Source organism: Podarcis erhardii, assembly GCF_964252035.2.
Source record: "Podarcis erhardii genome assembly, chromosome: 1".
NCBI lineage: Eukaryota > Metazoa > Chordata > Lepidosauria > Squamata > Lacertidae > Podarcis > Podarcis erhardii.
Genome location: NC_138497.1, coordinates 87,734,500 through 87,759,624, shown reverse-complemented (window position 1 = coordinate 87,759,624; position 25,125 = coordinate 87,734,500). Strand labels below are relative to the sequence as shown.

Here is a 25,125-nt window from a genome sequence, read left to right as displayed (position 1 = left end):
ATTTATTCGTCTGTTTGTTTGTCCAATGTACGTGGCTGGGCAGACTTTGCAGGGTATTTCATAGATCCCTTGGTTTTCCAACTGGATTTTATCCTTGGGGTTTCTGAGGATATTGGCTATTTTTTGGTTGGTGCAAAAGGCTGTTTTGATATTGTGTTTATGGAGGATTTTGCTAATTTTATCTGTAGTGCCCTTGATATAAGGAAGGAGGGCCATGCCATTGTTTTCTTCTGTGTCTTGGTTTTTGGGGGGTGTTTCCTTTTGGATTAGCTTCGTAATCCTGTTTTGCTGGTATCCATTGGCAATTAACACGTTTGAGAGATTCTGTAACTCAGTTGTCAAGTGGTCTTTGTCAGCCAGGCGTTTGGTTCTGGAGATGAGAGTCTTGGCTACGGAGTTTATTTGTGCAGGGTGGTGGTGTGATTGTGCATGTAAGTAGCGGTTGGTGTGTGTTTTTTTCCGGTAGATAGTGTGTCCTAGGGAGCCATCAGGTTTTTTGTAGATTAGGACGTCAAGGAAGGGAAGTTGGTTGTTGGCTTCTATTTCCATAGTGAATTGTATTTTGGGGTGTAAGTTGTTGAGATGTGTGAGGAAGCTATCCAGTTTTTCCTTCCCGTGTGGCCAAATTACAAAGGTGTCGTCAACATATCTGAGCCAAAGTTTGGGTTTGTGTTCTGACTTGTCTAAAGCATTGGTTTCAAAGTGTTCCATGTACAGGTTTGCGATGACCGGTGAGAGGGGTGATCCCATAGGTGCTCCTTCTATCTGTTTGTATCTTTGTCCATTGTGGATGAAGTACGTGTTGGTTAGGCAGTGGTTGGTCAGGTCCAAGATGTATTCGGGGGGATTGTGGAATCCATGGTGGCACCTCCGGATGCTGCACCCCCCTGCAATCCCTACACAGATCTGGCTGACACAAGCCACAAAACCACAGCTCGCCCCTATACACGAAGCCAAGCCAGAGCACAACTAAGTACAGTACAGCCATCTTCTCAGGAAAACTCTTCACAAAGTTCAAGAGGTCAAGACACAAAGACTTTAACAACTAATCCACACCTAATGACCCACCTAAGTGGTACTCAGGATATCACTCAAGAAATCACTCAAGATATCTCTCAAGTAATTAAGGAACAAAAGAAGAAAAGGCACACTAGCCTGGGAACTTCCTCTCTGCCCAGAACATTGGAGGCTATACACCACACCCCCTCTACAGTATTTATAGGAACTCAAACACTGAGATCCTGCTCTGTTCCAGTAACAAGAAGCCGAAAGCACCAGCCTGAAGATGACGAGTGAGACCTCGTCGAAACGTCGCCTAGACACCCCAACTTTTACACGGGAAGACACCCGAGGACACCAAAACCTGCATATATATATATATATATACCTCTTTCAGATAATACCTCTTATTATCATTATCATTATTATCAGGTTCAAATTACTGGGGGAGGAGAGAACCAATAAATTTAAAATACTGTGGCACCCTTTTGTACATGAAAAATGCTATGTAAATTATTAAGAGTAATGATTACAAAGCACCTTGGACAAGGCATGGGAAAATAACAAGAGAAACTAACATTAATTTAACCTACTTTTGCTGGCCAGTGTGCTCCTAGGGTGCTACTTGCAATTCCTGACGTGGTCTATAATTTCTTGCTTGAGCTGTTTCAAGGTCAGCGTCAGCTCACAGCTGTCACATTGCACAAAGATCGCATGTTCAGGGGCTTCCTTCAAGGTTCATATCCTTTTCTGTCCTTTCTCTCTGGATAGCCATCTCCTTGGGGAAGACAGATTGGCTTTGCAATGGGAAAGAATGAGCTTATGCATGGAGATGATGATTTCTCCTGGCAAAGCATTGCACTTGCCTTTCACCATCATGCAGGGGAAAGGACTGCATGTTCTACAGACTTTTACCTCTTCCCAGAAGTCAGCTGCTTCGTTCCATTAAACGCACACCCATAATTTTGATACCCCAGTGCACCTTGTTTGCCTAAGAGCCCATTTTTGAGAGGATACAAAAAAACCCTCCTAGGTACATTAGGAGGAGAAAGGTTCAGCATTTAAAGAGGGGTCACCACCAAGGGTCAAATTTATTTCCAGAGACGCAGTCCCCTGCCCACTTCTCATCCTTTCCTGAAATGCCAATAATAAGCAAAAGTGGCATCAAGCTGGGATAAAGTATGGACATGGACTTCAGAAGGAATTCTGCCAGGAAACTGCTGAATTACAATTTATCAGGCAATTAATTCAAGCCACGTGTGGCTTGAATCCAGATTGTAGGCTTGATTTTGTTTTGACATCACACTACATGGGTTCATTAGCTTATCAATGACAAAACATTAGTCTTACTACCAGTACTGCCTTGTTAATTGGACACTGTAACTATCTTGCTTTCAGGTAAACATTACTTCCTGTTCTTTTTGCATTTCACTTCTGTCTGAACTCACTCCTGTACATCTCTTCGCCCCAGAGTACGCTTGCTAATTCAGGATGATGATGATGATTTATTGAATTTATATACCGCCCTATACCTAGAGGTCTCAGGGCAGTTCCAGAGGTCTCAGGGTGGTCTTACGTCTCAGGATTACCCTCCAGGCTTCTGACAAAAGCAGAATCTGGTGCACAAAAGCTAGTAAATGTGTTGGCCTTGAAGGAGCCAAAAAACACTTTGCTGTTTGTGCTCTACCAAACCAACACAGCTAGTCTTTTTGATGCTGCAGTTCCTTGATTACCTTAATGAAAGATACTGCAGGAAGCCTGTTCCTCAGTCTAATTTAATGAAGTGGTACATTATTGGAATGATTGGACATGCACTTTGCCAAATTATATAGGAAAAGCAAATAACCAGAGCTTTCTGCCATGATTGAGATCCTTTCCAATTGCTCTCTGTTGTCTATTCAGCAGCTGAAGAATTTTATTTCCTTTCCATCCCCAACTCCAGGGTAAAGCATTTGGTTTTCCCAAATCACTGTTTTGATGGAAAATTTGCTTTCGTGTATTCCTTGGATCATCTCCTTCCCTACATCCCAGGCAACTGTTAAGATTGCTCAAGCGTGTGCCCTCTCTAGACACTATCCTTTGTTTGAAGTACCTTTCAGCTTCTCAAATGAACTCTTTACATATGCATAACTGGTGTTTTTTTCCACACCAGGCTGTTGTAATGCTTGATGGCGGAAAGCACTTACTTCAATGGCCCTCGATGGCTGGTGACTACTTCCAGCTACAGGGATTTGGGTTATGTTTTGCTCTGTAGGGCCTGAAAAAAAAAAAGCAGCTTTGTATTTAGCAAGAGAAAAAGGATTTTGCCACTGGCTGTTATGGAGTAATTTTGGGCAAATGCTGTTGCTTTGGTGGACTGGTGCTGTTTTGGGAATTAGTATTCCTTGCATGTTTGCCAATTGTCCTGCTGTACTTTTAAATTAGCATTTTGGGTTTTTTGTGCCTCCAGTTATTCACTCCTCACAAGGAAACAGACCCCATGACAGACTGTCCTGGAACATTCTGTCGCTTGGGGGACTGAGAAGTGCATTTTTTGAGACAGAGACAGAGGAAAGAAAGAAAGAAAGAAAGAAAGAAAGAAAGAAAGAAAGAAAGAAAGAAAGAAGAGTTATGACATGAGCTTTCATGGATGCATGTGATGGAAGCAGACTGTGGTCCACAAGAGCTTATGCCATTATAAATGTGTTAGTTTTTAAGCTGCCGCAAGACTCTTATTTTGCTGCCCTCATACTAGCATAGCCACCTGTTTGGAATTTGCAAAAAAGAAAGCCTTTCTAAAAAGAATAGCCTTCTCCTTCTCTACATTGCTTTGGAGTTTGAAGGGGGTTAAATAGGTAAATATGCTGCCCATTTTTAAAACGACAGATGTTAAAAGCAGGCTATTCATCTAGTGGCCAGTGGCAAGTAAAAATCTCTATCTGATAGGGTTGGGAAGGTTTTCTGCATTGAAAGAGAGCTGGTTTTGTTTCCCAGCTGAGATCCAGACAGAAGTTGCCCAGTGGACAAATCCCCCCCCCCCAAAAAAAGTTAATTGCTGTGGTTGGGGGCTATTTTAATTAAAATTGTAGCTGTGGAGGAAAAGGTTAAACCTTCTCTCTTTGTGTGCTGCAGTCCTAATAAAAACTTGGTGGGTGGAGGGGAAGTTCCTGCTAGTGGGCTTCCAATATAGGCATCTGGTTGGTCACTGGTGGTGCTTTGGCCTGTCACTCTCTCTCCCTCTCCCAGTATTTTGAAACCAGGCACTTTTTGTATTAATGGGTTATCAAAGTAATGAAACCTTTGATCACTGATCCAGTTAGAACAAGTCTTAGTGGACAAACCTAAGAAATCATTATCCCAGATTTTTTTGTATTACATTGAGCATTAAGACGGATCAACCAGGATGTACCATGAAATTTAATGGAAATTTTCTAAAAGATACATCATTGCAAGTATGAAAACATATGTGGAACCACACAGATAAGTACGCAGCGGCTCCATGTCTGAGAGAAAACTACGTCAAAATGAGGGTGCTTATTCTGATATTTTCCTGAAGTGCTATGAAGAGAGAATATATATTTTTATCACTGCTAATGGTAATGCTAAGAGGTTGTGGAAATAAATCCTAGCAGCAGCAGCAACAAATAACCCCCCCCCTTTTTTTTTTACCAGATATAATTTCTTGACCTTAAGATATTTTTGTGACTTCTATCAAAGGACTGATAAGGCAATTAAGAATAAAAAGGCACTTCTGTATGATTATGGGAGTAGAATTGCTTATGCAAAACATCAGAAAATAAATCAGATACTGAGTCTTCAGAAAGTGCTAGGTCAAATTACGGGATATGGCAATTCTGAAACCAATTGACCCTCTTGTGTTCTAGGTGATTGTTGTGCCAACCCACGGGAAGAAGAACCATGACTTCAGTTCTCTACAGTGTCCGTGAGTATTCTCCTGAGTCTCCAGGGAACCTCTAGATTGCTACCTCCAGGTTTTGGGTGGCCTTCGGCAAGATGCCATCTGCAGATCTTCCCCCAGTGACAGCCCTTGCAGCCATCAGTAGTGCTTGCTGACTTGCTCATCCTATCCCTGTGGGAATGTTAAGGAAGGTAGGAGAGAATATATTGTTTTGATATTATCCCTCCTCACTCACGCTAGTGAGTAAACAGCAGAGCAACATTCCTTGATGATTCATTAGAATCCTTTAATTAAGCAATCCAGTTTGGCTTGTTCAGTCTGGATTGTTCCTGGTAAGTTTCCCCTTTATTTCCCTCTTAAAATAATAATAACACAACAGAGTCTTCATTAAAAGTAAGAATAAAGTTTTACTCACATTCAGTTCACAGCAGTAATCTGAAGGCAGGCTTTATCCTGTGGTTACAGTGAAAAGAAGTCTGAGCTACATCTTAGACTTTCTGCTTGTAGGCTCCATCCTATGTGGGTTGAGCCATGTGCTGGCTAAGAGCCAGCAAGAGTAAGAAGGTAAGAGTGAGATGGTTGCATGACCAGCCCTTTGATCTGGTCAGCTAGGGTCTCTCACGCCCATCTACCTGGTAACACACAGGGGGAGGAAGCTCCAGAGCAGGTATGACAGGAAGTCCTCCCTGTCTGGAGCCACATCCCTCAGTGTGTCCATTCTAGACAAAAGGAAAATGTTGTACTTGACTGCTCTAGTAATAATACATCCCACACACCCTCTAGGTCCAAGGGAGAAATATAGGGGACCTGGCAGGTTGTGACTACTGTTGCTGGAAGCAAAAAGGAGATCTGAATGTAGAATCAACATGTTTGCTCTACAGCAGCCTTTCCCAACCTGGTGCCTTCCAGATCTTGTTGGACTCCATCTCCAGTGGACAGGGATGATGGGAGTTGTAGTCCAACAACAACCAAAGGGAACCAGGTTGGGGTAGGCTACTTAGAAGGATGTTATGGAATGGCTGTTTAATTCAGGGCATAATGTTTCCTCCAGAAGCTGGGTCTTTCTGATCTTGAAGTTGACATCCCATCTCAATAGGGTCAGTTTCTGTTCCTTATCTGTATGCTTAAACACAAACAAATATTCCTTGTGTTCCCCATCCTGGGTGGGCGGTAATCCCTCACTCGCTTTTTGATGTGAAATGCAGTCCCCTCAATCTCCTGCTCAGGCCTTCAGCTGGATGAGAACCTGGAGCAGATGCAACAGGGGACAATGATGCGCAAGGTGAAGTCCAAGAACTGGAAGAAACCCCGGTACTTCATGCTGCAGGATGACTGCATGACCGTCTGGTACAAATCCAAGATGTCTGGCAAAGCCAAGTCTGCCTGTGAGTTCCACTCCCTGCTCTGAATGGCAGTTAGCAAGGCTGGTTTCCATGTCACCTTGTCTTTGAGTTTGCACTTTCAGGCAAGCATATAGCACAATGTGGGGATCCTTTCATAAGGGTTGGAGCATGTCCAGATTGCAGAAGCCCCCACATGAAACTGTTTAATGACAGTCTGGCAACACCAGTCATTGGAAGAGATCAGAATGCAAAAATCACACAATTCCAAGCCAAAAGACTACTTAGCTTGATTTTTAAAAAGTGCTGGGCTGCAGCAGACTTCCACCGGGGAACAGGAGTACTGCTAGGTATTTAAGAGATTCAGGGAACAGGCCCATAACATAAATGCTAATTTAGATGCAAATTTAGATTGAATTTCAGACTGGGGTGTAAAAACTCTGACTCTTGATGTCATGGGGTGCCAACAGGATGTTCTGGGAACAATACAATTGGATCTGACCCTCAGGCCCACCTTCAATCTATTGGCAAGAACTGCTCGTCCTGATCCACCAGCCAAAAGAAAAGCTTGTGGGAGTGGTTGGTTGCAGGGATACCAAAGAAGGATGTCAAAAAATGCCAGAGTGATCAATTCTAGTGCTTTATTAAAAGAAGGTGTAGACTTACAGCAAATCAGCCTGCCAGGTCTCCCAGCCTTTACAGATGCAGGATGGACACTGCAGCAAGGCGATGGCTTGTCTGCAGCCAAGCAAACATGTAGACATCCTTTATGTACAAAACAAAATACATCAGTTTACTCAGAAGTTCCCATCACACCTGGCCAGTGAGGCCATGGGTGGCAGCTATCCAAGGCTTCTCCCCTCTCAGGGGCTAGACCCCAGCGTCCCAAGATTCACAGATAAGCATAGCATCGACGCAAGCCACTTAGTATACATCAGAGCAAGTGGATGTAAACACACATGAGCTCATTCTTGCAACAACTACCAATTAGTTTAGGGTTATCTCAACTACCAAGATGGTGTTTGCATGCCTTCCAGAACATTTTACCTTTGGTTCAACATACTGCTGCTTATGTACTTATTAAAACTGCAAGTCATGTCTGACATCTAATATGACTTCTCTTTCTTTCGTGTGTGTGTGTGCGCGCGCGCGCACGCACACACACACACACACACACACACACAAAAGCACACACACTTCTTCTCCATCCAGCTGTTGCCAATACTTACTTGCAAATCCCTGTCATCATCTGATATCCATCAACAGATCATCACAATGTGTACTACAAAGGGAAATGTTTGTGTGCATTTGCATATGTGCATGTTATGTTCTGAATGTCTTGCAAGGGGCATTTTAGATGTGCCTATCTAAAAACTAAAAGAGCACTGGGCATGGTGTACTGAGCCTGACTTTCATATATGGTGACACTTGAAGCGGGACTGATCCTGTCACAAAGATAAGTGAGGTGATGACCTCAGGCAGCAGGTATTGAACATCAAATTGCCAGCTAATTTAATTTAAGTTTTTATGCATGTGGTGCAATTTAGATTTGCCACTTTGGTCACTAATATATGTTTGGCTGGAAGAGAATATACTATATTTGGATTCATCTTGAGTGCTGGAAGTTGTGCATCTTCCCTCTGTCTATTGCATAATCTGTTCTAGTACTGGATGTTTTCATTCTGTCATCCACAGAAATGTTTAATTTTCTCTTGGAGATTCTGTGAACGCTCACCCTGCTCCTGGAACTTCTCCAGGCTAATGGTCCACTGGGTGAAACTATCTTGCCCACAACTGCCTTTGAGATGTCTTCCGCCATCAGTTTATGCTGGATGTACATTATGTCCCAACATTAATTGATCCAATAAAATGCTTTTTCATCTCTTCCCCTGTGATCTGCGGAGGTCAAAACTCTGTGACAGCACAGTAGCTCAGGACAGGATAGGAAGGGCTTGTAGTTCAGAAAAATCTGCCTTTGACATAGAAAATCCTAGGGTCAATCCCCAGCATCTCTAAACTGGACTGGGAAAGACTCCGTTTGAAATCCTGGTGAGCCAATATAGGCAATACAGGCCTAAATGGATCAATGATCTGACTCAGTATAAGGCAGAATTCTATGCTCTTATCGGGTTGTTCAACTAAGGTAAAGGTAAAGGACCCCTGGACGGTTAAGCCCATTACCGTATCTCATCAGTGCTAGGATTTCCACTTGTGCATCAGGACACACCCCATTGCTCCCACAATGTGGGTCCTGCGCCCCACAAAATAAGTTCCAGAGGGTTGGGGAAAACCCCTAGAACGTATTTAGGGAGCATGCACAGGGGGAGAAGAAGTGGAGAGGGTTCCACTGCACAAGCTGAAATCCTTGTGCTGATGACATCTTCACGTAGTGCTGCTTTGGATAGAACCTCTAGTAAAGAGTTGGGTGAATAGACAGACAGATTAAAGAAGCTGAATATGTGAATAGATAAATGCTAGGTAATGATGCCGATGCTGTTTCGTGTGGGGCCCAACCTAAGAAGCAAGGGTCTAATTTTGTACCTTAAGCTCTAATCTTTGCATGAAGGCTGATGTTTCTTGGCTGTTATCCCTCTCTCCCAAGTCTCAGTGAGTGATGTGGAGACTGTGCGTGAGGGACACCAGTCGGAGGTCCTGCAAAGTCTAGCGGAGGAGTTCCCAGCCGAATGCTGCTTCACGGTCGTCTTCCACGGGCGCCGTAACAATCTAGACCTAATTGCCAGCTCAGCGGAGGAAGCTCAGTGCTGGATCCAAGGCCTGCGGCGCCTTGTGGAGATTGTCACTAACATGGACCAGAAGGAGAAGATGGATCAATATCCTTATGTTGAATTATTCACTGTCCATTTCCATGCCTGTAAAAGCTAAACTCAAGAGCTCAACTTTGTATTTGTTCTCCAGTGCTGGAGATACGACCCAGGATTCATATCAAATATGAGGTTGATATCAACTGTAGCTTGGTAGCAGAGCACAAGCTTTGCACACAGAAATACTGGGTTCAATTTCTGGTGTCTCCAGCAAATACTCCTGTCTTAAATCCTGGACAGCTGCTGTCAGCCCATGTAAATGATCCTGAATTAGAGGGCCAGTGGGTCTGATCTGAGATAAGGTAATTTCCTGTCTTCAATTGCTGACACTTAGATCTCTTTCTCTCCTTTCCTTCACAGCTTCAGCTGTCTCCACTATCTCTTCTGTGGTGCTTCCCTATCAACTCATTACTTCTGCAGTCACACCATGTCCCTCCCCCTGCAATGAACAAACCTTTCTTCACTACTACCCAGCCATGTCTTGCCTGAACTGCCCATTGTTCCAGTCTGCTTTGGTTCTGGCTCTTCCTCTTTTTATAAGCACTACTTGAAGCCATGCAAAACTGCAGATAACAGATTCCGAATAGAATGTATAGGAGGGGGAAGGTGGTGCCAGTTGTTGTATTTTATTGATTTCTGCTGTGAACTACTCTGTGATTTTAAATGGAGAATAATACATAAATGAACTGGCCAATAAATAGGTAACATTTTGAATGAAGGGCTTAGTCTTATGAAAATTAAACCCGTGTTGGTGCATTTCAACAAGATGCAATTGTTAATAGTTGCCAAATTCTAGGAATTAGGCTGATGAGGAGTCCACACACACATGTTTCTTGAAGCATCTTGGCTGCGCAACACTAGAGTGTTCTTTTATGCTATGGCTAGTTTTGAAGACTTAGCTTTGCTCGGCCACTATGAGACTGTTTTCCTTGACCCATGTCTTGGGCTGCACATGGATCTGTGACTGGTTCATGAAAGCTGATAAGGACAAGGATGGACGTATGAATTTCAAGGAGGTGCAGCACTTGCTCAGGATGATGAACGTGGCTATGAACGAAGACCATGCCTTCCGGCTCTTCCAAGTAAATTTGGGTGCTGTGGTGGGGAAGTTACGGTACTGGGTTGCATAGGGAAATCCTTGAGCTTGCTCTTCAAAAGACTACAGCACCTCATTTCCACCCATGATACACCCTAGTGCACATATATTCACTTCTGTTTTTCTTTGCTTACACGCTGTGCCCCCAAACCTGGCTATTCTGTTGTCCAGTGTCATTATATCTCTCTGTCAAAGCATCATCCACGTGGCTGTGTGTGTTGTCTGTTGTCTAGTCAAACTCAGTGATATAGTACAGAAATCACTGCAGGTCACCTGCAGAGACATCTCATGGCATCCCCAAGTCTCTCTATCATGTTGTTTTTCCCAGTGGAGGCTGACAATAGACACTGGCAAGAGCAGTGGTGGATCATCCCAGATCCAGAAGCTGCCCCCCATCCTACCCACACTCTTCATTTAATCCCTGGCCCTTTACTACTCCTGCCTCCATCTAGTCATTTTATGGTAGTTTAAAGTTCCTTGGGCAAGGACCATATAGCTATGATGTACTGTGCATCAGCTAGGGCACATTTAGTGTTGTAGCAGCAGCAGCAGCAGCAGCAGCAGCAGCAGCGGTATGTCTCAATAATCCTCATGAGTAAACCTCTGATCCTGTATGCCCTGTGTAGCCAATGTGGTACCCTCCAGATGTTGCAGACTACAAACTCCCATCACCAGCCTTCAACCACTGGGCAAGCTGACAGGTTGGAGTTGTAGTCCAAGCCATCTAGAGGGCCTCACACTGGCTGGCTCTGCCTCACCCCATTGCTTTTATCGCAATGTTCTCCTTTCTGCACAAAGGACCCCCTCGGTCAGAGACCCTTCCATTCCTTGCAGATGGCCGACAAATCAGAGACAGGTACACTGGAGGGGGAGGAGTTTGTGCTCTTCTACAAAGCACTGACTCAGCGGGACGAGGTGCTCGAGTTGTTCCAGGAGTACTCCGAGGATGGCAAAAAGCTGACACTGTTGGAGTTTGTGGACTTCTTGCAACAGGAGCAGATGGAGGGGGCTGGCATTGATGAGCTCGCCATGGAGATGATTGACAGATATGAGCCGTCTGAGACAGGTTGGCGGGGTGGGGGTGGAGGAGGGGGGAGAGCTGGCGGGCCCACAACCTGGACAAGTGCCCACGGTTAGCACAGGTTGTCCCTCAAATAGTGCCAAATCCTCTCTCAGAATAGGAGCTCCCAGGCATTGAGGGGGAGAGGGTATCTGTGTGTCTCTCTTGTCCCACTAGATCTCCACAAAGCACTTATCACCACCTGTATCAGTTTCATGACACCTATTGCCATAGAAACTGATGCTTTCCCCCAGCACTCCAAAGGCTCCTCTTTCACGGGCTTTGTCCAGTTCAGTGTCTTTTGTTTTTTTTCAGAGGCTAATTCCTCCTCAGTATTGTTCTCTCTCCAACTGGCTCTCTCTTCCCACAGCCAAGGCTCGCCACATCCTGAGCATTGATGGGTTCCTCATGTACCTCTGCTCCCGCGATGGCTCCATCTTCAACCCTGAGCACAGGACGGTCTTTCAGGATATGTCTCAGCCCCTCTGCCATTACTTTATCTCCTCCTCCCACAACACATACCTGATGGAGGACCAGCTGAGAGGACAAAGCAGCGTGGAGGGATATATCAGGTAATCTCGATCGAAAGGCAGTTGACTCACTTTCATAACAAAGCCACTCACAAGATACCTTTCACAATTATGACCTCTGTAAGATGTGCTCTTTACACAAAGCTTGGTGACCAAATCACTTGATATAGAGCAAACTCAAATACATGTTAAGCAAGAGAAAAGCCTACCAGAAATCTGCATCTCAAGGCCTAGCCCCCAGATCTCCTCAGCTTTTTATAAAACATTGACTGGAATTGCTTCACACACTGATGAACCTCATGCATAGATTGGATTCCCTCAACATTACAACCTCTTCCCCCCTAAAAACGTTCCTCACTTATTGCATACTGCTCACAAACCGAGAGGCTAGGAAGGGCTCATGAATTGCCCTCTTTTCCTCTGCAGGGCTCTGAAGCGGGGCTGCCGATGCCTAGAGGTGGACTGTTGGGACGGACCTAATGGGGAGCCTATTGTCTACCACGGCCATACCTTCACCTCTAAGATCCCCTTCCGGGAAGTTGTGACAACCCTCGATAAATATGCCTTCCGGGTAGGTTGGACTTTTCTGCCACAAGGGATGGGGTCAGTAGGGTGGAATTGTAAAGGCTGCTGAGTGGTTATCCAGCCAAATTCAAGGTGTTGCTTTTGATTAAATTCCCCCATCCTCCAGACAGCACATCAAAGTTGTGAGAGCCTAATTTTAGTTCCAGTTGTCCCCAAACCCCTCCCTTTTTTAGATTTAAATAGGGCACACCATCTTTCCTTCTTGTTGTTTCAAATGGCTGTGGTTCCACATCTCAGCAGTGGCTTCATTTCTCTCTATCCTACAGTACTTGTCTGGTCTCTAGGAATCCTGAGTTTAAGGTGGCTCGTTATCCCTCAAACAGCTCCATTCCCCTCTTTATGTCACCAGACTCCACCTTCAACCTTCCACACTTTAGGGCTATCACCACCTCTAACTTCTTATGTCTCCATTCTCCCAGGCTTCTAAATACCCCATTATCCTGTCTCTTGAGAACCACTGCAGCATAGAGCAGCAGGACATCATGGCCCAGCAGCTGAAGGGGATTCTGGGAGAGCAGCTCCTCACCACCACCATTGATGGACGTGTCCCAGTGCAGTTGCCTTCACCGGAGGTGGGGACATGGTGTTGTCAATTGTCTTTCCTTAACCTGGGCTTACAGAGCTTGATTGCAATCCTAGGACTGTTATGTTAACACTCAGGTGACCCAAATTCTTTTACGTATTAGTCTGAAGTATTAAAATGGTGGCCATAGGAAGGGGAGGAGCCAGAGGTGAGGGGTGAAGGTTAAGGCAGATGAAGGGACTGGGGACTGGAGGGGGTTCCAAAGTAGCTATTGTGGGAATTAAAGCATTTTTTGTCAGAACCACTAAGGGGAACTTCAAGAACAGTATTAAAGGCAGAAAGGAGCAGTTGCACTGGAGGAGCAGAGGTACTGGAGGGATAATTATTGGGGACACTTTGTTAAAATCATGGTGAAAGATTGAGTAAAAGGACATCGGGGGACCTTTAATTGAGCAGGATGTTTGCTGTGAGCATATTTAAGAGGCTGTCATACTTGTGGAGCAAGGCAGAGTTTTACAGGACAGCCTGGCTGAGCTGGTGTTGCTAGAGGCCCTTCCCCATTGCCTGAACTCAAAGCACCATCATGTCTGCCCTGATATGACCCACCCTGTGTCCTCATGCAGGAGCTGAAGGGCAAGATCATCCTGAAAGGGAAGAAGATTGGACACCTGGAGGATTATTTGAATGGGCATCTGGATGAGCCGCCTGAGCGGGAAGAGGAGGAGGAGGAGGAAGAGGGACCAGAGGCAGAGGAAGAAGTCCTGCGCAATGAAGACAAGAAGAAAGAGAAGGTACATGGAAACCCTGGTTAGTTGGCTCTTTAGAGGTAGTGGCAGCTATGTTTTGAGGATCCATCCTGGAGTTGCCTGCACAAAGTTCACATAGCAGTTACGTCCAGTCTTTATGAGCATTCATTATAATGTGTTTGTGGGGAGGTTATGCAACAATTTGCCAGCCAAGTGTTGATACATCTTCCCATTAATCGTTTGCTCATCCCTCAATTTCAATGCATTTCCCCATCATTGCCCCAACTGCTAAAAGTCCGGGGTTTGTTTGCTTTTAAAAACTGTTGCACTAGTGTGGTAGAGTGATATGCACTTGAACCTCACTTGCCAGATACCGACAGGTGGGAGATACCTGCCCACAAAAGCAGGAGTGACTGACGACAATACACACATACAGGTTAGTTTTTGATAGAATGTGAGCTACATTTATTCTACTGGGAAACCCTAAAACCCTGATGTGGAGAGAAAGCAAACTTTCTTACACTGCACTACAGCCTTTGAACCATTTGGAGTTGGTGGCTCTTTCTCAGGAGCAAAAGGGGGCTCTTCTCCTATTGCAGGAATATGTGAAGCTGCCTTTGTATGTGAGTCAAACCACTGGTCCGTTGGGTTCTCTGACTAGCAGCTTTCTCCAAGCTCCCAGGCAGGGTTTTAAATTAGTCTTTTTAAAAATTGGAAATGCCAGGGATGCAAAGTGCATAGGCTCCCTGCTGAGGTATGACTCCTCCTCCCAAACATTCTAACAAAAGACAGGTAAAGTTCCCGGAGCCAAAACTCTACCTGCCCCTCACCAGTTAAAGGCAAAAGGAGCCTTCCCCCCTGCAAAGCCTGATATTTTGATTCTATTTTTAGCAGGTGTGGAACTCAATCTGACTCCCGTGTCTGCAGTACACATGGTCATCATTTACAAGTTGGTCTCACGTTCTTTGCAGAAGGCCAAACAGTCCCTCTCCCAGGAGCTTTCTGACTGCATTGTCTACTGCAAGAGCGTGCCCTTTCACAGCTTCCAGCACTCCCGCAGCCACTACAAGTCTTACGAGATGTCCTCCTTTGCTGAATCCAAGGCCCGCAAGCTCATCCGAGAGGCTGGTGAGAAACCGGGGATGGAGGCAACCAGCAGGCAAGACATTAGGAACATGCATTGATGGGCCCATGACTCCTCTGACTCCTCCCCAGCATACACTAAGATGTTAATGATTTGCCCCATATTGCCAAGCAGTCAGAAAGTCAGAGGCAACACTCCCTGATTCACTTTCCTTTGGGTCAGAGAACATACCAGCACAGCATAGTGGAAGCAAACAACCTCTTGTAAGCAGGCAACAAAACCACTCTAATTCTGCATCAAATTCCCAGAAAGCAGTTTGTGAAGACCTACACACGCATTGGGGTGGGGTGTGCACCCTAATTCCAACTAACCAGCTAGAAATTCCATGTTCTCTGTCCACATTTTAGGTAAACTGGATGCAAACTGTTTCTCTGACACACACACACCCCACTTAGTTGCAGATGGTCACATTCTCCAAACACTAATAACTGGAGAGCGGGTTTCCCAAATACCAGATTTCTAAACTTTTGGTGTGCTAACTACCTCCTGCAGGAAATGACTTCATCCGCCATAATGCCTGGCAGCTGACACGCATCTTCCCCAGCGGTCTGCGGACGGACTCCTCCAATTACAACCCCCAGGCGATGTGGAATGTGGGGTGCCAGCTGGGTATGCCAGCCCCAGAAGGATTGAAGGGGTGGGTGGGTGAGGAAGTCACCCTTGTGTGTTTTTTCAGAGCTGCAGCTCCCAGAGTGGTCTAACCATCAGACCCTCTTCCCCGGGAACTCTGGGGATTGTGAGGGGAATAAAGTCTCCTAGCATCTCTTGGGACCTTGAACAGACTGCAGGATTGTGTGTGTGTGGAGGAAGCCAGGACTAAAGTGGTTTGATACTGCTTTAAGTGCAGATGGGGCTTTAGATGGCTTTTAAAAGGAAGATTAGACAAACTGCTGGGGTATAAGACTATTGATGGCTATGAGTCATAATGTCTGACTGCTACCTGAGAATCAGCAGCAGCTTTCCTCTGACTAGCAGTCACTGGGGAACGAGAGGGAGACGCAGACACAGACACAGAGAGACAGAGAGCGCACACTTGCACATCTGATTGACCATTGTGGGAAACAGGAGGCTGACTAAACAGGCTTTTGGTTTGAGCCAGCAGGGCTCTATTTATTCACTTATTCCCACAAATGCTGCCTCCCCTTCATTTGCCTAGTCTCAGAATCCTGCTTTCTGGGAGGGGGACAAGTTGTCATATGCCAGGGAGTATTTTTGGCAAGATGGCAATCTAGGGAAGGGTCAACTACTCCTACTACACTGATCCTTTCCTGGAAATTCCCTCCTGCATTTGTGTCTCAGCGAACTTTGCTGAAGTAGCAAGCTGTTCCAACCTTGGATATTGTAAGTAAGTAAGTAAACCTGATCCCAGCATCTGAAGGCACATAAGGTTACAACATTGCAGGTCTGGGGGTGACTGTCTGGGAGCCATATGTATGCCACACTGGGTTCTATGATGGCAGAAAGGCAAGATGTAAAATAAATATGCAGTGTGCTTCAGAGTGTTCAAAGTGGTGCTTTATATAAATAATTGTTGCTATTTGTTCTGCTATTGCCAAGCTTTAGCGGTCAAAACTGGGCTTTACAGCATGGCTGTTCTTATATGGGGGAAGGGATTTTCCCCCAACTCTTCTGAATGTTGGTTTCCTCAGCTTTCCTCAAGCTTGCAAATGCAGATTTGAAAGGCAGGAACTGAGGGAAGATAGAGATCCAGAAATGGGATAAGCAGCAGCCAGTGAAAATGGGTGTAGGGAGGGAAACACTAAGACAATGATATGTCATATGTTTCCCCCCATTATTAGGGAGATGTGGGATGATGGTCCTCTCTCCACAATATGCACTTTGGGCTTTAATTTGTATTTCTAAGATGCCTTGCATGGAATAAGCTAGCAAGAGCTAGAAGACTGCTCTCTCATTTGCCTCCAATTGCTGCTGGTCTGAAAGATTCCTGTCTCCTCCTCCTCCCAGTGGCCTTGAATTTTCAAACGGCTGGTACAGAGATGGACTTGTGCGATGGGCTCTTCAGTAAAAATGGCCGCTGTGGCTACGTGTTAAAGCCGAGCTTCATGAAAGACCCAGAGACAGCCTTCAGTCCTGAGAACCCCCAAAGCAGGGAGAATGGTAGCCCACTTAACATAGCCATTAAGGTACTGTGTGAGTTTGTTGCCCATACCTTAACCTAACAGGGCTTTTAGGATTTTAGAGAATAACTTATTAGAATAAGAAGCTTCCAGATGTCTATGAGAGAATGTGGCCCCCATCTTGGAAAATTTCTGTCCAACCTAGAGAGAGGCTTTATCTATCCTGCTATCTTTTAATAGCTACTCAGTGCTACTATCCTACTGCAGATGTGGGGAATATTGACGCTCATGTTGCTGAACTAACATGGCCACTGGCCATGCTTCTGGGGCTGATGAGAGTTGTAGGTCAGCCATATCTGGAGGGCCAAAGTTTCCCCATACCTGGTTGAGTCAAAGATCTACTTCTGTTGGGAAAGCTGAGTTTGGGATAAATTGGTACCTCGGTTTTCGAACGTCTCCTTGATGAACGTTTTGGTTTTCAAACGCCGTAAACCCGGAAGTAAATGCTTCGGTTTTTGAGCACTTTTTGGAAGTTGAACATGCCACACAACTTCCGTTTTGAGTTTTCCCAATTGAGTTTTCCATTTTGAGGCTTCCGTTTTGAGTTTTTGGTTTTTGAACATTTCAGAACTTGAACAGTCTTCCGGAGCAGATTACATTCAAAAACCGAGGTACCACTGTATCAAGCAGGCAGAGTGTTGTTCCAAGTCCTTTGTGTCTTTGGGCTTATATGCCATAGTGACCAACTTCCTTTGTCACTGTTTTGAGCTGCGTGAGTTGCAGGGTGCAGCTGCTGACCCATTGCTGTTTGCACATGTGGACTTGACTGCCCTTCTATGCTCACCATAATCTTCTCTTCCAGATCATTAGTGGGCAGCAACTCCCCAAGATGCCCAACAGCAAAGAAGGCTCCATCATCGATCCACTAGTGCGAGTGGAGATTCATGGGATCCCTGCTGATAGTGCCAAGCAGGAGACCAAATATATTGATGATAACGGTGAGGCAATTCTCTTGGTCATTGTAAAGAACTGCTGAGATGGGGTTTTACGTGGACCTCATGCATGTGTCAACATGAATGCCCCTCATTCTTAATTACTTAAGGATGAATGAATGAATATCCTGGTGTTATCTGTGCCAAGGGAACTCAGATTCTACATTTAAAAAAACCAAACTCTTCCATAGGAATGAATGTCCTTAAAATGCTAGGCATGTCAGGCATGATTTTAAATTGTGATATTTTTGTTTTTGGTAAGACCTGGGGTGGTGAAGTACAAGGAAGCAGCAGAGGTGGAAACAGATAACAGGGGAAGGATTTATTAGGGGGACTTGGAACCCCAAGGAAGCAAATAACTCATGTGTAGGGCATATGAGCCACCTTTGGAAGCCTTGGGTTTCCATGTCTGTGGCCTACCACACTGGGCACAATCCAGCAAATGTTAGTTGTATGACTAAGCCTCTTTGAAAACAGTGGATTGGTATGTGCTGATGTTCTTATGCTGTTCTTATGTATTGTATTTATTATTTTAGCCAGTTTGAAATGTCATACCTAAAGAGCAGTCCATAAATACATTAAAATAAAACAAATAAAATGAGTTGCAGCCGACTTGTCCCATTGACACAAGTGAAGTTTCACCTCATGACTAACATGTGTCCATTCTCCATTACATTTTCATATTTTCCTCTGCACCCTGGCAGGCTAGAAATTTTCATAGTCATTTTGAAAAGGAAGTTGAACTTTGCAGAAAGGTAAATTCTCCACCAAGGTCCCACAATAGTACAGTATATGCATATCGTCTTCTTTGGCGACCACTTGTATCCGAATGAGATTGTCTTCCATAAACACAGTTTTAACAATGAGTCCATTAAGTGACTGTGGAGACCAATTCTGGATCCACACGTCCTTCCACAGTGGGGACATTGGTTTCCCACTTAAAGGCATCTTCTCTCTTTTTTCCTGGGGCATTGAAAACGCTAAAAGCCCAGTTGGACCATTGGTAGAAAAGTGATGCAAAGAGGCCAGATATCTTTGAGGTTAGATGATAAACTGACCAGAGCAGCTGAGGAATCTCAGAAGCAGCAATGCAGAGGGAAGTTGTGTGAGATTTTATGAAGGTGAAGATGGAGAGAGGCTGGGGGACACATACAGATTATGTGCTGTGACAACACCCTCTTTTCACTTTCATATCCCTGGATAGGTTTTAACCCACAGTGGAATGAGGCCTTTCAGTTCCAGGTTTGGGTACCAGAGCTGGCACTTCTGCGCTTTGTGGTGGAGGATTATGACAAGGCATCTCGGAATGACTTTGTGGGACAGTACACTCTACCTCTTACTAGTGTCAAAGCAGGTGAGCATCCCCCTCTTAGCCCTGTGGGGTGTGACTATCTTGTGCCAGTTTGCTGCCAGAATGCATCCCTGGCAGGTCAGTCAAGGTTAGCCAGAGACAGTTATTTGTGTATATAAGGAAGGCAGACTAAGTTACCCCCTTCAACAGAGACTGTAACAACTCAGTAAATCAGCACATGGATATTATGACCACAGCACAACACAAAAATACATAGGATTAGATCCAGACTCTGGGCTCATCCACACCTCCGTTTACCCTGCCACTTTCCCCTGCAGAAACCTGTGGTTTATTGCTAAATGGAACCAAACAGCAATCAGGTTTTCGTTGAATTGCCATTTGTTCCAATTCAGCAGTAAAGAGCAGGTTTTCCAGGGGAGAGCAGTGCGGCAAAGGAATAGCCGCTTGGACCCATTTTCCAGGCACAAGACAAGTGGAAGTGTGGAGGAGCCAAGGCCCTTCTAACCATGTCTTCTCAGAAGTGAATCCCACTGAGTTCAGTGAGGCTTACCCAGGTAAGTGGAATTAGGAGTGCATTGTAAGTCTGGATTCAATCAATCAGTTTGATAGAGATGCAGTTAAAACTGCTGCCCTTTTAAACCTATACAGCTGCTCCCTGGATTCTTTTTTTTTTTTTTTTTACTTTTAATTCCAAAGCAGGCCTGACGTTTATCACAACCCACAGATTAACTCTCCCCCATGAGAAGTACCACTCACTTTGCAGGATGGGGGGGGGGCGGGACTATGTATGAGTCCATCCTCAGAATCAATGGATTTGCTTCCTTAGTATTTGGATTAGTTATTACCATACTTGTAGCTGCTCCTAGATCACACTGCAGAGTTTTGCATTCCCATCCTGTGTACATACATTTATTTTTATTTTTTGTAGGGGGAGGGAGGGAGCTCATGTTGCCTCCATCTAGTGGAGAAGAGAAATACTGTGCCCTGTATTGGTGCTAGAATATATACTTCTACAGGCTGTAGCTGTGATCAACCGAATAAATGCATCTGCTGCAGGGCAAGCAGAATATATAAAACATCAAATCTACTCAAAGGAATGGGAGAAACCCAGCATTTGTAACCATTCGAGAGACAGCCAGGAAAAGCTGACTCTAGAGACAAATGTGCTCTCTGCCCATGGGTGTAGCCTGGAACCTCAATCAACTAAGTACTTTCAATGCTTTTCAATATTTTTTGTGGATTGGGGGGGCAGTGGCTGCCCCCCCATCCCCCCTTGGCTACGCCCATATCTCTGCCTGTATCATTATCTAGAGCTCAGCAGGAGAGCACAGGCTATGCATGCAGATGAGCCCTGGTTTGTGTGTGTTTTTAGGATCCCACCAGGGCTCTGCTGGTTATAGTAGGCAGAGTTGGGCTGGATGAACCAGTAGTTTAACTCAGGGATAGCAAGCATGGGACTCTCCAGGTGTTGTTGAAGTACAGCTCCCACAATCCTTGGCCATTGGCCATGCTGGCTGGAGCTGATGGCAGCTGGAGCCCAACAACATGGTTGGTTACCCTTGGCCTAACTCAACACAAGGCAGCTTCAAACACTGTGCGTGGCTCTTTATTTTTTTGTCTCCCATGCAGGATACCGCCACATCCACCTTCTTTCCAAGGATGGGACGGGGATCCCACCAGCCTCCCTATTTGTCCATATCCGAATCAGGGAGTTGTCAACAGAGAGTGACTAAAGCAACTGTGTCTCCAAATACAGCTCTTCCCTCTCTGCCCCATTTAGGTTGGAGAATGTGGGGGGAGGGGGAGGGAAGGGGACAAGAGTTGTCTTAAGAATGGATGCCATACCCCACTCCATCTGCCTGCCTCTCTTGTTCCTACACAGCACTGGACTGAAAAGTTACTTTGCACTACTATATATATATTATTATTATTTTTTCAAAACGAGAACCCAACCCAACAGTTTTATATCATTTTGCTGCTATTTTTTTAAAGAAAGAATTTAAACTATTGTGATTTGCACAGTTCCCAGACCCTCCAACTATATCCGTCCACTCGTATGGTTCAGTTTTAAAATCTACCTCCGTTGTGCAAAAAGGGCAGGACAGGCTACTGCAGCCGCGAATGGGACCTTCCCCAAAGCAGACTTAACGATATTCAAAAGGAAGGGTGAATTTCTTTCAATAACATCAGCCAACCATCAAGTCTTTCCAAAGGGCTTTGTTTTTCCAACTGTCTTCAAGGGCAACTCTTCTGACCTGGGCCCAGAAGTAGGTCCAGTCTGCTAGCCACCTTTAAAGTAGCATCAGAAGGTGGCTGATCAAGCTTTTCCTGGATGCCCCTGACAAGATTTGGCAATAACCGAGAGAAGAGAGAAAGGATTCCGGGGTTGACTCTTGTGGCAACATCTCTTTCTAACTGAGCAAGAGAGACAGGAAGAAGCTAAGTTGTTGGACCACCTGCTCTTTTTCCTTGCAGATTGCATGAGAAAGGGGAAACCCTGCTCTATTTATTCACCTTGCCCAATCTGAATGGTATTGAGATACTGCAAGATTTTTCCTTCCTCATCTCCTAGCTGTAGCCCTCCCGTTACCACCACCCAGTTAGCAGCTAATAGGGTGCTTGTATATTTGGATGTTGCCTCGCTTCGCAAACATTTGACAACATGCATCTGGGAAACTGACATCGCACATGGAAAGCCTTCCACAGAGCCGCTGACAATACTTTCCAATGGAGGCAGTTTGCACAGCTAGGTAGAAGCCATCAAATGATGTACAGTGTGTGCCTATGATTATCAGCCCTCAGGGAAAGAGTAGAAAGGACTTATCCCACTGATTCCTTGAAGACGGCCATAAAGATAGAAGGAATGCCAACAACTCCTTTTCTCAGCTCAATAACCATCGGCTTCCTTTCAAGTATGTGTTGGCCAAGGAGCTCTGACAGTCTAATTCTGCCTTTATATAGAAAGATGTTGGCTAGACTCGAATCATCCTCTAAATCAACTCCAAGTAGGAAGCGATAAGATTCTTCTAGATGAGCTTGTCTTTTTCTGCATCAGCACTAACAATATTCATACAACTGACTCCTCAGTAAGAATTCTTCCACAGCAGGAATGCCTTGGCATTCTCAAAGCCTCCATAAACATAACGCCTTTTTTCTGATGCAATTAAGATGCTAGCTCCACAAAAATGTGATGAGAACAATGGTCACCAACACAGAACCCACAGGTGACAGTGCATCAACTAGTTCCTATGGTGCTCAAAAAAGGTCTCAGCAAACATCTCAAAAATCCATAATGTGCAAGAGACTGTTTGAGCTTCTTGTTCAACCCTTTTTCTTTAGATACCAGGATTATACACGCTTTTGGTGTCCTCCTCCACCTAATGATGGGGGGGGGGCTGGGCTATCTGTACCATTTGTAGTCCTCCTTGTCTGTTCTCTTAGTCATGTGGTAGTCATTTTCTGTTATGCCACATTCCTACAGCAGCCATTTTGTGACTGGTACCCACAGCACTTCCTCAAAAAATGTACCCAGTGGCACAATTCTTATTACTGTTATTATTAATTAGTTTTGTATCCCACCCTTCATCCAAAAATCCCAGGGCAGTTCACAATAGAAAAATACAAAATGAGAATACAAACTGCATAATAAAACGTAAACAAAAGCAAACCATTAATTCCCCTCCCACAAATACATTTAAAAGGCTACAGAATGTTAATCACTTGAATGCCTGGTTGAAGAGAAATGTTTTCACCTGGCACCTAGGTTCCAGGTGGCCTTCCCTGGGGAGAGCATTTCACAAACAGGGAGCCACCACAGAAAACACCTGTTCTTATGTTAACACCCTATTGACCTCTTGTGGAGGCACACAAAGAAAGGCCTCAGATTATGATCACATTGTTTGGGTAGGTTCGTGTGGGGAGGGGCAGTCCTTGAGGTATTGCAGTCTTCAGCCATTTAGGGCTTTGTAGGTCAAAACCAGCACTTAGAATTGGGCCTGGAAACTAACTGGCAGCTAGTGCAGTCAGGCCAGGATTGATGTAATATGCTCAACCTGTTTCGCCCCAGTGAGCAACCTGGCTGCCAAATTCTGCACCAGCTAAAGTTTCCGAACCATCTTCAGAGGCAGCCCTACATATAATGCGTTGCAATAAACTAACCTATAGGTTATCAGAGCATAGATGACAGAAGTTAGGCTATCCCTGCCCAGATAGGGGCATAGGGGTAGGGCCATCAGCCAAAGCTGATGGAAGGCATTCTGGGTTGCTCAGGCCACCTGAGCCTCAAGCGACAGCAAAGGACCCTGAAGTACCCCCAAGCTATGTATCTGCTCCTTCAGAGGGAGTGTAACCCCATCAAGAACCTCCCATCCATCCGGTCTAGGGAATCACCCACTAACAGTGCTTCAGTCTTAGGTGGATTAGGCTTCAGTTTGTTTGCTCTCATCCAGTCCATTACCAAGGCAAAACAACAAGGTTGCTTGCCCCTATAACCATGGCTCACCTCCTTACCATTTAGTCTGGTCTCGCAGCAGGTATACTCCAGTGCTTTTGTGCTCTAGCAATTTCAGTTGTTAAATTATCCAGTCACACAAAATAGTGCATGTACAACTTCCACATAGCAGCCAAAGGCTTCTGCCTCTGAGAGGCAACCCTTTTGTGTGGAATGATTTTTGCTGGGAAGCAGAAATAGCAGATAGAACTACAGAGGCCTGCTGGTTGAAAAATCAAAAGACAGGATAACTCTCCGCAACTCTAAGGTAGCCAAGAGAAGAGGAATTTGATACTGTAAAAGCTGCCTCCATCTTAAGTCTAAATGGGCTAGAGCAGTGAGGCAGCCAATGTGATGGCTGCTGAACTACAACTCCCATTATCCTTTACCATTAGCCAGGTTGACCAGGGATGATGGGAGTTGTAGTCCCTCATCATTTGAAGTACACCCTGTATGCACCCCACTGGAGGCCAGTTGGACTTTGCCAGTCCTAGATCAGGGATAGTCAGCATGATGCCCTCAATGCTGGACTCCAACTCCTAGCATACCTAGTCACTGAATATGCTATCTGCTGCTGATGATGGGAGATGTTGTTCAACTATATCTGGAAAGTGCCATGTTGGCTGCCCTTGGGCTAGAGTCTCACAGAACAGAAACCTAATTCATGTGGAAACAGCACTTTGGCTGTGATGGATGTGACACAGTTACCTGCAAGCTAGCTTGCCTGTTAACAGCATGCCTATGCATCCAGTCAGCTTGTCTTGTTCCCTAGCCACAACCCTCCTACTTGTACATCTTTGTTTAACTCAGGTATGTTTACAGATGCAATATATGTCTAAAAATATTTATAGCAATGCATGGAATGTCATTTACTTCCCAAATACTGCCTCCTTTGTAAAGGGCTGAGACCCTACATATGCAAATTGGTTTTATCAAAATAATAAAAAGACAAGTTAAAAATGGTCTGAAATTCCCTGTTGCAAAATGTGCCTAGAATGCTGGGAGTTTCAAACACTGCAAAGTGGGGAGCTGAGGAGACATACAATTCTGCCATGGGGTAATTTATGCACATTTTCATGGCTTCATTTCATTGCACAATTTAGATTTTGGCTAACTGAAGGTTGGGAATAAAGATTAAAACACAGGGAAAATGAAGAGCTATAGAAAAGAAGCAAAGAAGTCCTATGTTGTCCAGCATCCCATTTCCCATGAGAAATGAGAAATGAGAAATCCACAAGCAAAACATGAGCATATAGGAACAAAAAAGCAATGTTTAAGACTACCACAGCAGTAGAAATCAACCTTAAATTTGCAATTCTTAAGAAATGGCAGTACCTACTCAATTTTCTGTTAGAAGACATCCATTCCATGACATAATCAAAGCTGCAAAGCCTTTCGTAAATGTTGTGGGCTACAGAAAAAGAGGAAACACAAACCCCTGGAGTTTACCATAAAAAGAGGAAGACTGAGCTTAGCTGAGTTTCCAAAGAAGAGGACATCTTTCATTCACA

At 44.9% G+C, this 25,125-nt stretch overlaps 1 protein-coding gene across 1 annotated transcript; it reads left to right on the top strand.

The window, feature by feature from the left end:
• The first annotated feature begins 4,349 nt into the window (after window positions 1-4,349).
• On the top strand, window positions 4,350-24,574 carry PLCD4 (phospholipase C delta 4). Its single transcript, XM_081852747.1, has 16 exons — window positions 4,350-4,574; window positions 4,863-4,921; window positions 6,124-6,282; window positions 8,840-9,070; window positions 10,014-10,141; window positions 10,990-11,221; window positions 11,586-11,787; window positions 12,172-12,316; window positions 12,750-12,902; window positions 13,477-13,644; window positions 14,571-14,727; window positions 15,236-15,352; window positions 16,709-16,887; window positions 17,684-17,819; window positions 19,018-19,167; window positions 20,755-24,574. Exons 2-16 carry the CDS (start codon window positions 4,897-4,899, stop codon window positions 20,856-20,858), a joined length of 2,286 nt encoding a protein of 761 aa, XP_081708873.1. The 5' UTR covers window positions 4,350-4,574; window positions 4,863-4,896; the 3' UTR covers window positions 20,859-24,574.
• Window positions 24,575-25,125: the final 551 nt, after the last annotated feature.